This window comes from Diadema setosum, chromosome 7 (genome assembly GCF_964275005.1).
Source record: "Diadema setosum chromosome 7, eeDiaSeto1, whole genome shotgun sequence".
NCBI classification, from domain to species: domain Eukaryota; kingdom Metazoa; phylum Echinodermata; class Echinoidea; order Diadematoida; family Diadematidae; genus Diadema; species Diadema setosum.
Genome location: NC_092691.1, coordinates 14403427 through 14416132, shown reverse-complemented (window position 1 = coordinate 14416132; position 12706 = coordinate 14403427). Strand labels below are relative to the sequence as shown.

Genomic DNA, 12706 nt, shown 5'->3' with positions numbered 1-12706 from the left:
GTACATGCTTACGGGTCACACTTGTTTGTGAATTTTGTATAGAACTCTAGCATTCAGTGTCTGAGCTATTTCTGATGTGCATCAGTTCTGAGCACCTATGTTTTTCACTGTGTGAATTTTGTATAGAACTCTAGCATTCAGTGTCTGAGCTATTTCTGATGTGCATCAGTTCTGAGCACCTATGTTTTTCACTGTACTGTAGTGCAACTCATTGTTATACAGCCTGTATCACATCATGACATGCATTGATTGAAGGCTTTCAATTATGTTTCAACATCACCTCTGAGCATTTATTATTGCTTCATTTCTGAGTTGAAATATACCCGCTCTTATTGCAAGGATAGACTCATGAGTGAGAGCAACTCATTAAATGCCGGCCAGATCCCACCGCTGCCACCATTTGTAACAAATTTGCCTCTTTGTTATTGATACTGATCATTTTCATCAACTCAATCGGGATACTCGCCAAAGTATATGGCTGGCAGGCACCTCAGCTTATCGTTCACTCACTCATGGTCATCTCATATTATACCCTCGCTCATCAGAGCAACCACCAACAATGAGCACCCACTATGCACTACATGCACTTATTATTTAGGTCAAGACATCATAAAACTAGTCAACAGTCAGGGTACATACCGTTCCGAATGTGTTTAATCAAGGAGGATCAGCTCCAATACAGCTGCAGTGAATGTCGATTCAAAGTACAGAGCGAGAGACTTGAGAAGTACAGTAAACAGTACAGTACCGGTATTGCATGAGCAGCATCCAAGGCAGCACAGTGGCGAGATTCAGTCTTCACCCCACTACAATCCCTGGACACACTGATAATACATCACTATCAGGGAGGTGCTATAGCACCTCCCTGCATCACTAAACCAATGCACAAAACTTTGCACCGACCTGACACTGGGTCAAGCACACACACATACACTCATGACCTGTGTACTTTAACACATAACCTATGCCTCCAGTACAGTACACACTCCAGTGCACACTCCAGTGCACACTCCTTGATTGGTCCATTACAGTGAGAGGGGTGCTCTAGGCAATTTTGTGACACTATGGTATTCCTTATCGAATGCGTTCAGATCAGGGACGGCACTTTAATTAAGAATAAACTGATTAGCGAATTGTATTAGCTGTATAACAATGTCGAGAACTATTCCGCATCACCCGGAAGGAACGATCAAGTTTAAGTAACTGTAAGGGACATAATTTGTCAATTATCTGTTTCTGTTGGTTGATGGATATACAGTTATACATATTGATTATGGCCATTAATGTCTCTGGATTGTTACGTCGGAGTTGTATTGTACTTTGGTGATAACCTAGTGAACTAATGAGCAAGAATGATCATTAAAGTTATCCAATGTTCTGCTCTAGATGTGTGATGCATAATCCATTATGATGATGGAAATCGACCACTAATTAGATTCATGTGCTTTGGTAAAATAATTTCTGTTACTGTAAACAATTAATACTGGATGGTAATCGCATTGTAAACGAAGTCAGTGGACAATGGTGCGAAGAAATTGAAGCAAGCATGTATTTTTATTGTTTTTTGGTTCTCTTTTGCATTAAGCAGAGGTTTTCCTTTCTTTTCTTGCTTCTTTACATCTGTCTTTTACTTGTCACAATCTCATTCAACCAATGGCGCTGGAAGTCCCCCCCCCCCCCATGTGCCCCTTGTTACAAATAATTTTCGATCATTAAAAGACCAAAATGAACAATAAAATCTCTTTTCTTGTCTAAAAATTGTCAATTTTATAACTGAAAAATGTATGACTTTTCTCTCGGTCTCCGGCCCTCTCATAGCCCGCCTCACCGCTGAAATGGACACACCCATACTATTTTGAAACCAACGCCGCTGTGAACTCTATAAACACGTGCTCATACACGTTGAAGACACTTCCATTGCCACAGTAGTGCCTGCTGCTGCCCAAAAAGTTCGTTCGCTCAAACATAAAAGCACAAACACAGACACACGTACGCACACAGGCACACGTATACACACAGACAAACAAACCACTACCACTATACAACCACCACACAATGACAGTTTCCACATACTGTATTGTATTATTATACTCTAAACACACACACACAGAGCTATGCGCAAACGCATACACAAGTCACATAATACGCACCTACAAATCATACACAGCACACACCATGCAGCCCCCCCCCCCACACACGCATACCCATTTACTTACTAGTACCAGACATACCCATCCCACTCAAGCATAGCACCGGAGCAACCACCCCAACCCACACAATTCACTGTGCATGGCCGCCGACAATTTGTGCAGCTACGTTTCATTTTGCCAGCACAAAATGTCGCCATCGAGGTCAAAAGTGGGAACTGCACAAGCAGCACAAATTGTCGCCAGGCGACATTTTATGCAGGGGCGACAATTTGTGACGGGGCGACAATTAGTATCGCAACAGGGACAATCCTTAAATGTTTACGTTATATGGTTGTTTTTCCTAAACCATTACTATCAATGTTTTTGTCAAAGCAATTTAAAAATTCAGGTATTACCACAGCAGCGGCAATTGTCAAGTGTTACTGTGATCTTGGATAACTGCTATTATGTGAGGTTGTGGGTGATTCCGCTGTGGTCTTTTGCAAATTTGTGTGCCAAAATAGCATTAAGGGCACGCTAAGCTTGATTTTCCGATAACTAGCTTAGTCCAAAGTAACTACTACCATGTTGTTGACCAAGACGTTCAAAGTTCGGCGATAAGCGATGTCTTCACCGGCCATGCCTTAAATCATGGTGCATGATAGCGTATTAGCAATTTGAATTTAAAGGCTTGGAATTCATGCAGTTAGAACCACGATCTGTCTAATAACCGAATAAAACTATGCAACAAAATTCGTGTGGACAATGGCGTTGACAAGTCCCATAATGGATGTAATATAGAGACTTCAAATGAAGATGTGTTGGCGAACATTATCATTGTAACTTTTTCCCATGTGAAGCTTTGAAATGATTTCGTGAAACATCCACCACTTGGCAAGTGCTTGGTTGTTGGATTTTAATCAAAGCCCAACTGACTTTTCACCAAAATCTATTTTCATCAGACAATCAGAGAACTAAATTTACAAATATTCTTTTTTTTCTTCACACAAGCATGAGCTGTGGATGCCAATACAGTACTCTCCGCGTAATCGGGTATCGCTGAAACGGGTACTCCGTTTAATTGGGTAATACTGTCAGAGTCAGTTCCAATGCACATTAAAATTACCTGATAATCGGGTTGCCTCTCCGCATAAACGGGTAAAAAATTCTTCTAATCTAATTTCTACCCACATTTAAGCTCCTGCCTTGCTCCGCAACAACATTCACAATACGAGAAGTTTGCAACGAAAAACAGGCCATGCACCATCTGGCCAGCTACATAATTTTGCTTTTCCCCAGTCACTTCTCTAAAAGTAACCCGACGTTCTACGTGATTTGTGCTCTCAAAAAGACGTGTTAATTTCGGAAAACGTCTGGGTGTTAGCGAGGTGTCTATAGTCAAACGACAAAGTGTTCTGAAGATATATTTGTCCATAAAAAAAGTGTAAATTATATTGCTCGTGACTGAGCAAGTGTAAGGTATTTATAATGTGCCGTGCAAGCACGGGTGTTAAGCATACAGTGTAGGTGTTTGGTGCAGTATACAATGCATGTAAACACACATTGTGTGTGTCAACTGAGAATAAGACGTGTTCTTCTGTTAATCGGGTACTCCGCTTAATTGGGTAAGAAACGCTCTGCCCGAGCCTACCCGATTATGCGGAGAGTACTGTATTAACAACATGCAACAAGCATAATAGAGCACGATTGCACACAACAACATCCCTACGTCAACTTTACTGATTATAAATTATTGATCAAATATATTGAGAACAAAATGTTATGGGGTAAAATTAGGTAATTCTTATTTCTATGAACAGTTCGAAAATAATGACAATCAAAATGATATTCAGTATCATTTACCATTCTATTTACTGTAATTGTAAATATCTTCAACGTAATTACATTTAAGTTGGTTGATAGTCTTCTTCTATCTCCGGCCAAAGGGGGGGGGGGGGATTAAATATCCATACCCCTTTGTAAATGATTCTTTTTACATCGTACGCCAGTTTGTTAGTAAGAATTCAGTTCTTTGTCAATGCAGGGTACCCCCTTCATTGCTGACAATGTTTCAGCAGAGGGCCTACCAGAGGATCTAAAGTTGCCAGGTTGGCCCTACGTATTTATGCACATTGGTTGACAGGGACATAGTGGGAAAAAACATATAATCTAGCGTAAGGACATAAGCATTTGACGAGATTGTGACTCAGGAGCTCTGATTAAAAGTCAGGACTCTTATCCATTATACCACAGAAGTGCTTCCGTTATGTTGCCGCTTGTTTCTAATGTGCGTCCATGAACATTTACAGCTTTCAAATTTTAAGCGGGTTTCTCTTCAATAAAAGGGGTACGTCTGAGACAACGTGTTATTGCATATCGTCACTTCTTGTGAACAGAACGCAATATGGACTCACTGTGACCACGCATAGATCATTCCATTTCATTTCACTTATTGTCATTTTCAACAAAGAGTATCAGTATACAAAACATAGCACGAAAAAAACCCCACAATAAACATATTCTACATTATATTGAAATATGATATAAACATAATAGAGAGAGAAGTGTATCAATGCATGATATTTACTAAATGATGTTTGAAACGTTGAAAATGGAGGGGACTCTGAAAACCAGAGAATATGCATTTCCCTCGAAACCATTATCAATAAGGTACAAAAATGTAAGCACGTACGCGCAGACAAACACACACACACACATATATATATATATATATATATATATATATATATATATACATGTATATATATATATATATATATATATATATATATATATAGTGTGAAAGGTGTGTTTTCAGTTGTTAAACCCCTGGGCCGTCGCATCTTACTTTCACCTATATATATATATATATATATATATATATATATATACATATATATATATGTATAAAGAGACAATAAACACATGAAGCATTGACGTCACAGCCAAAACCCGACAAAGCCCTTTACAAGGTCACCTTCTTACAGCAAGGAATAGTGGGGGGGGGGGGGAGGAAATTGTAGATGAAAAATTACAAATCCTCGCGTTAAAAAACAAAAAAAAAATTCGGAGAGAGAAGAATATGCGCAATGGAGGGCATCAGAATTGCGTTGGAAGAGTTGTATAAATGAAAATGACAAAGTGAAAAAGTTTAGATGACTGAAAATGTTAAGGCTGATAATGATTCTCTGAAAACCCGGTATAGGAACTTAACATAAATTATTTCAGTCTAGCATGTCTAGATTTAAATGACGCTAATTAATACTATCATCAAGGGAATTTAACAATTTAGGATCAACAGATGTAAAAATCGAATGGGTAAGAATGGTTCTCACCCATTCTCACGCCTAATATGCTCTGCTTTACAGCATCGAGCACTTTTCATCAATCCTCAACAAACTATGTATTCCCGACGGATATTTATAAACGGATACATTAACAGCAATAAACGTTTTGCCGTGTGACATATAGCGCACAATCCCAAAGTTACGTTGTTTGATTGTGGCTGTGTGACGAGTCAAACAGCCAGATCCTCGTATGAAGGTATACATGTATTATGAGCACCTGAACAAGCATTTCTAAATTAAGTGGGGAGGGGCAAAAAGAGACGAGCACAACTGACTTACACAGGGCAGTTGGCACGTTTGGGTTAAGCATTTAGGTGGGCAAAATCTAGAATTATTGCACATCAACATTAATAACTTGTTGGCCATTAGATTGTTTTTTTTTGTTTTGTTCTGGAAATAATCAAGTTAGTTTCAGAAAAGATGGATAGGGAAGATCAACAAATATACGTCAAATATGCTGTCAAATATTACTTTTGTTGCATTCTGTCACTGATTTAATAGTTTTATTGATTTCTCGTTTTCTATGGACGGCATTTCAGACATTTCACCATAAGTTTAAGCTGCAGAGGTCCTATCTTATCATCCATACTCTCGAGTACAGATGAACAACATATGCGTGTAAATATGTATGAATAGTTAAAACTAAGTTAACACTATTCTTGATAAATGTCGATAAAGCTCCCGATAAGTTCTTTCGGTTATATGTTTCCAGAATTCCAAGAGCTGTTTTCTTTGTATAATGATCCTGACAATGCACTAAAGTATATTGTCTATACCCTTCAATATAATTACCATATCAGTGGTCTCACGGTGTACGGCCTACTTCATAGATAGAGCCCAACAAACCAATATTTTTTGAAATTATAAATGGACCTGAGAAATGGGTTAGAGTTGGATTTATTCATCTCATTTTCATAGTGAACGCCATATTGCATATAAAAATATATTATCATATTATTTTGATGAGAAAAGACAATCGCCATGAACGCAAATAAATAGTGTTTAGGAATATATATATATATATATATATATATATATATATATATATGTATATATATGTATATGTAATTCATGTACTTTTCTTATTTTTTCATTTAGTCAAAATCAAATTTTTGAAAGATGGATGTGATCAAGGAACAATAGGTATTCACTCTTTGTCATTTAAACCAATGACATTTTGCAAAGCATTTTACCCCTCGTCATAGAAAAGATTAGCTCACAGGTATTTGGGTAGATTGACTATGAAACCTTTATTTCCACTTCCTGAGCTACTGGGTGTACTGTAATTCTTCATAGAGTGATCCTATAATGAATAGTACATCAGTCTACAAGCACTACTATGCTGCTCGATATGCGAATAGTCTTCCGAGGTCATGAACTGTTCATCGAACAGTTAATACGATGCTGTTGTCAGTCAATTTATTGTCTATCTGATAATGCTTCACCAATTAAGCACGATGCACAGAGTACAAAGATGCAAAATAAGTGGCTTAAAGTAGGCACGGCAAAATTTCATTCAGTGTGGAACTAACTTTGTTATCCATGTATTCATTTAAGTTTGATTTCCTACCAGTTCAAGTCCCCATGCTCTAAACACCAGCTGTCTCGATTGCATCGAGGGTGCAATTCTGCCCTGCCATGCCTATGTTCAAAGCTAATACTCTTTCCATTTGAGTGTAAGAATTGGTTTGTTTGTGACAATTGTGTGTGTGTGTTTTTTTTAATCAGACAAATATACGTTGCTTATCGAACTGAAAATCAGCACGGCGGATTTGTCAATATGCCTTTAGATAACCATGAACCTCCACGTATCCATGACAAAGGTTAAAATACTTGAATTAGGTGACACAACATGGGCAAAAGGATGGAGACACATGGAGCTTTCGGGTGATTTAAGCAACGATTAACTGAAGGTTTAATAACTGCGTGTTATTAGCATTATGTATTCGTTGTCTGTTTTTGCTCCTCTTAGAAAGGAAAGACTCCCATAACATGCATGTTCAAGGCATGCATTTGTATAGTACATTTTTCTTCCACGGCTACCGGAGTATATTCCCTCCATGTTTTAAACCCATGTGACATGCACAAGGTATAATGTAATGAGTCCCTCTTTTGGAGGGGGTTGTGATATTTCTTTTTTATACCGCTATGTACTACATAATGAACCTTATCATAAACTGTGATAATTAGATTTTAATAATTTATTTTATATCATGGATAAAACTTAATTCTGCGATTGTAAATCGCACGAGGGAGAGGAGGGTGGGTTGGCTGTCGATATCTTATGATTCGAAAGAAATGTGTAGTTTGATATTTTTTATTGTCACTTTATTATCATTAGTGATGTGCTCTAAGGTAGAGCTAGTGTTGTACATGCTTATTTTTCGTTTGTCTCTGCATTGATGTTTAAATGTTTCATCCTTGTATTCATTAGCAACGCCAAATGTGCACGTTTGCTCTTAAGGAAGGTCACATGTTTGCAATTTTTAATTGAACGTACCGAAGTGTCATCCGCACAGGTTGAACCTATGCATCCCTATGTTCTCATATTTACCTATGGAAAATTGTTTCATGCATTATCCCACCTAGTGTCACATTCCATTCGCATTTGCAGTGCCCCAGTACTTCTTAATTGTTCACTTATTATTCGCATTTCCGAATTCCATGCATTCACGCTGGTGTATTTTTCCTCCTTCTTGCATAAACATGTTTTTCCAATGTCGACATCAACTGTCCAGGTGCATGTATGTCTCAAAGACAAACATGTTTACGTGTCTTCTACCATTTTGTGTCCAGGTCAACGGCAATATGGCTTGTCCAACATTGCTGTACATTGTGTTACATTTCCCAACGAAAATAGGATGAATTGCTTTGAGTTTTATCACAATGAATATGAGTAATGCTTTTGTAGAGGTTCAGTCATTGAAAGGTGAAAGTTCTGTAACCAGTACAAATAATGAGAACCGTGATAATTCACAGAAACCAATGAATTAAAACTTGATTTTGATCCTAATGATATTCCACCTCACATGTTTTCTACAAGTTACTGCTTAGAAAAAGATTTCATTATCCAATTCGGACCCAAATCAAATCTTTGTTTCTCATTTTAATATTAGGAGCTTAAACCAACATTTTGATCAATTTCGCTTGTTCATTGATGAATTACGATTCACACTTGGTGTCATCGACCTCAGTGAAACATGGTTCCAGGAGGTGTCTCCTTCTTCATTACATATTGATAGATTCAAACTGATTACAAACAATAGATTGTGCAAGAAAGGAGGTGGAGTTGGTTTTTATGTAACAGAAAATTTGAACCATCGGTTATTAGAAGAGTTCAGTTTTATGACAGAATTTTTTGAAAGTATTTTCATTGAGATAAAAGCACCAAATAAAGGAAATGTAATTGTTGGAGAAATCTATAGGCCACCAAACTCTAATTTTACTGAATTTGGTGAATTACTCCATGGTATTTTGTCTTTCAAGTATTTCAAGAATAAATCATGTTTTCTTATGGGTGATTTTAATTTAAATCTTTTAAATTATGATAATCATAATTGTCAAGAGTTTCTTAATAAACTGTTGTCTAAGTCTTTTATTCCTCTCACAAGAAGACCTACAAGAATCACCGACCTCTCTTCTACTTTAATAGATAATATATTTGTTAACAAGTCATTTTCTGATATTTCATCTGGTATTGTTGTTACGGATATCTCTGATCATTTTCCTGTGTATGCACTTATTGGTAGTATCCACCCTCTTACTGACAGTGTGCAAAAAAATTCCGGTTTTCGTGTTATGTCAGACTCAAACATGAATAGTTTTAGAGAAAGGTTGAAACTCGTTGATTGATCGATTGTATATAATCAAAATGACGTAAATCTATCTTTTGATATTTTTATAGATATTTTGATAACTCAGCTTAATATTGCTCTCCCTTGTCGTAAATTCTCTAACTCAAATCATGAAAAAGTACCCCGGCAGGCATGGGTTACAAAATTACTTTTAAAATCAATGAATAAGAAAAATAAACTTTATTATAAATATCGCAAAGTACCCACAGTTACAAATAAGTCCAGATATACTCAGTATCGTAATATCCTCACTTCTGCATTACGGTCAGCCAAACGGATGTATTTTATGAATCAATTCGACAAATGTAAATTTGATGTGAAGGGTACGTGGAGGGTGATAAACCGAGCGTTGAAACGTAATACTGATAATAACGCGCCTAGTTATATTCAAGAGGATGATGTTCGTATTGATGACCCCATAGATATAGCTGAAGTTTTCAATGATTTTCTGGCTGATAAAATTCCTGAAGCGCAGCGAGAATTTCACTCTTTCCTGGGTGGTAGGAATATGGAATCTTTATTTTTTGTCCCGATTGTCGAAGATGAAATAATAAAGATTGTTGATAAGTTAAATAATAAAAAAAGTTCGGGATATGATGGAATCACAAACTTCTTGGTAAAAAATGTGATTCATGAAATAATTTCGCCTCTTACTTATATTTTCAATCAATCTTTATCTACTGGTAAAGTTCCTCAAAAAATGAAAGTAGCCAGAGTTGTTCCCATTTTTAAAAAAGGGCGAAAAGACCTTGTCAATAATTATCGCCCCATTTCTCTTTTAACTTCCTTTTCAAAGATACTCGAAAGACTTGCGTATAAACGCACCCTTAATTTTTTTCTTCAGACAAAAATATTTACTGAATCTTAATTTGGATTTCGGAAAAAACATAGTACAACTCACGCATTACTCAAGTTTATTGATAAGATAGCTCATGCTATAGATGATGTTTCTCACACTGTCGGTGTTTTCCTTGACTTCTCCAAGGCGTTTGATACAATATTTAGACCATGACATTTTACTTTATGAGTTAAATCATTACGGAATTCGGGGAAGGGCGCTAGAATGGTTCACTGATTATTTAACGAATAGAAAACAATTTGTAAGTATTCACGGTCACGACTCCCAACCAAAACTGATTTCTTGTGGTGTTCCACAGGGTTCCTTGTTAGGCCCACTTCTCTTTATTTTATATATTAACGATATCCAGAACTCTTTCCTTCGTTTGTTTTGCAGATGATACAAATTTGTTCTTCTCTCATCAAAATCCTGATGCGCTTATAAACATAATAGATAAAGAACTTGTTTCTGTTCAATCTTGGATTTTTGCGAACAAATTATCCTTAAACATTGATAAAACTCAGTATATGTTATTCAGTAATTCGCCACCTGTGTTACCTCTCTCTGTCAAGATAAACAACATTGATCTGTCACAGGTCAACAGTACAAAATTTTTGGGTCTTCATATCGATAGTGATTTATCTTGGAGAACCCTTGTTAATTATGTAAGCAGAATTATTGCTAGAAATACCGGGGTTCTTAACAAACTTAGCTATTATTTTCCATGTAATATTCTACAGAGCAAATATTCAACTTTGATATCTCAACTATGGGATTCTGGCGTGGGGAAATGCTTCTAAAAACCTTATCGATTCGTTATTTCTTGTTCAAAAACGCGCTGTTAGAATTGTTAACCACACTGGATATTTATCCCACACGAACGAACTTTTTGTTAGTAATAAAATTTTGAAAATTCCCGAGTTATTTTATTACAACGTTGGCCTGTTTATGTTTCAATTTTCAACTGGCCAATTACCAGACGTATTTTCCCAAATGTTTACAAGAAATTATACAGTTCACGATTATCCAACTCGTCAACGTTACGCATATCACCTTCCACGTACCCGAACAATTTTTGTGAAAAAAACCCCATTATGTTCGCTGGGCCCAAATATTGGAACGAACTCCCTATGGAACTTGTAAATTGTACCACTGTAACCTCATTCAAACGAAAACTGAAGCAATATGTTTTTAGCAGCTACATTGTACGGCATGCATAGTGTATAGTTCTTGTTGCTCTTTATGTTACCCCTTGTCTATCCCACCTTAGTCCGGCGGGATCCTAACCATGAACACTATTTTTGATCAGTCTGCCTGTTGCGCTCTTCATGCACCTATTGTTCCACTCGGTTATCGAAATTCTCGCGCGTGACAGCTGTCGGTTACTATGGTCACACGGAATACTTGGTTTTAGGACCCATGCTGGAATGTTACTCCTGAGCTTTCGGTATTGTTTAGATTCACGACAACCCTCATTGTTCCACCTTCTACTTATGTATTTATGTCATACAGTTACGCCATTTTCTATACTCTGCAACACACCCCTTGAATCTCTGCAGTTGTTGTTCTACCAATGTCCTTATTAAGTAATAGGTTATACTGCTGCAACATGTGACCTTTCTATATTTTTATTTAGTGACATATATTTAATTGGATTTTTTGTTTTGTTTGTTTTAATCGGTTTCCCCAGTTATAGTTGGTCTTAAAAAAACATCCGTATTTTAAACTTCCCCTATTCTGATTACTCACGGGACCTGCGGCTGTACAAGCTAATGCTTTTACGCAGGCCCCATCATATTTTTTCGCATCATGACCACAGTTTAATTCGCATGCATACAGACCTTGTGTTTATACCAAATCAAACATCTGTACATTCCGATGAAGTCTCATCTCAATTATGTTTTGTATAATTTTCGTATTTATATACGTTATTGTGATATATGTGAGAAATATGAAAATAAATTGAAATTGAAATGAGACGACAAAACTTTTATTTGATATCAGTGATGGCGGCATACTCTCTTTGATATTTTCGAATGTGATGTACTGACAAGTCAATTGTTACTGGTATTTTGGTAACATAATAATATCAACGAAAATTGATAAAGAACTTTATCTCTCAATGGGAATGTGATAGGAAATGATGGGAAAGAACATAATTAATAATCATACCATTGAGGACAGGAGGTGAGATATATCTTACAGTTTGCTTGAAGTCCTCGAGAGAGATGACAGCACCCATGGCAAGCATTATGAAGACCAAGATGGCCGTGATCAACCACTTCTGAACTGACTTCAAGATATTAATGTAGTAAGGCACCGGTGCGTCAGTCAGCGTCGCATTTATGAGCTCTGTCTCAAATGTGGTGACAAAGACGGTATCCTTTATTGTAGTAATCGCAGTTGACAATATCGTCGACATCGGTGAAGATGACGATGTTGGTGGTTCAGAAAAAGCCATGGTTGGCCAGACTACTTTGAGTGGCTTCGATAAAACTGTGTGGATTTCGAAACTTCTCTGCGTGCAGACAGTGCTTG

General features: G+C 36.9%; 1 protein-coding gene across 1 annotated transcript in view; it reads right to left on the bottom strand.

Moving 5' to 3' along the window:
* The window catches only part of LOC140231068 (ileal sodium/bile acid cotransporter-like), a 104919-nt gene extending 92290 nt beyond the window's left edge, over positions 1–12629 (bottom strand). Inside the window, exon 1 of the mRNA XM_072311220.1 lies at positions 12372–12629. Within this exon, the coding sequence (XP_072167321.1) occupies positions 12372–12629 (258 nt within the window). The remainder of the gene's footprint in view (positions 1–12371) is intronic.
* Between the last annotated feature and the right edge of the window lie 77 nt (positions 12630–12706).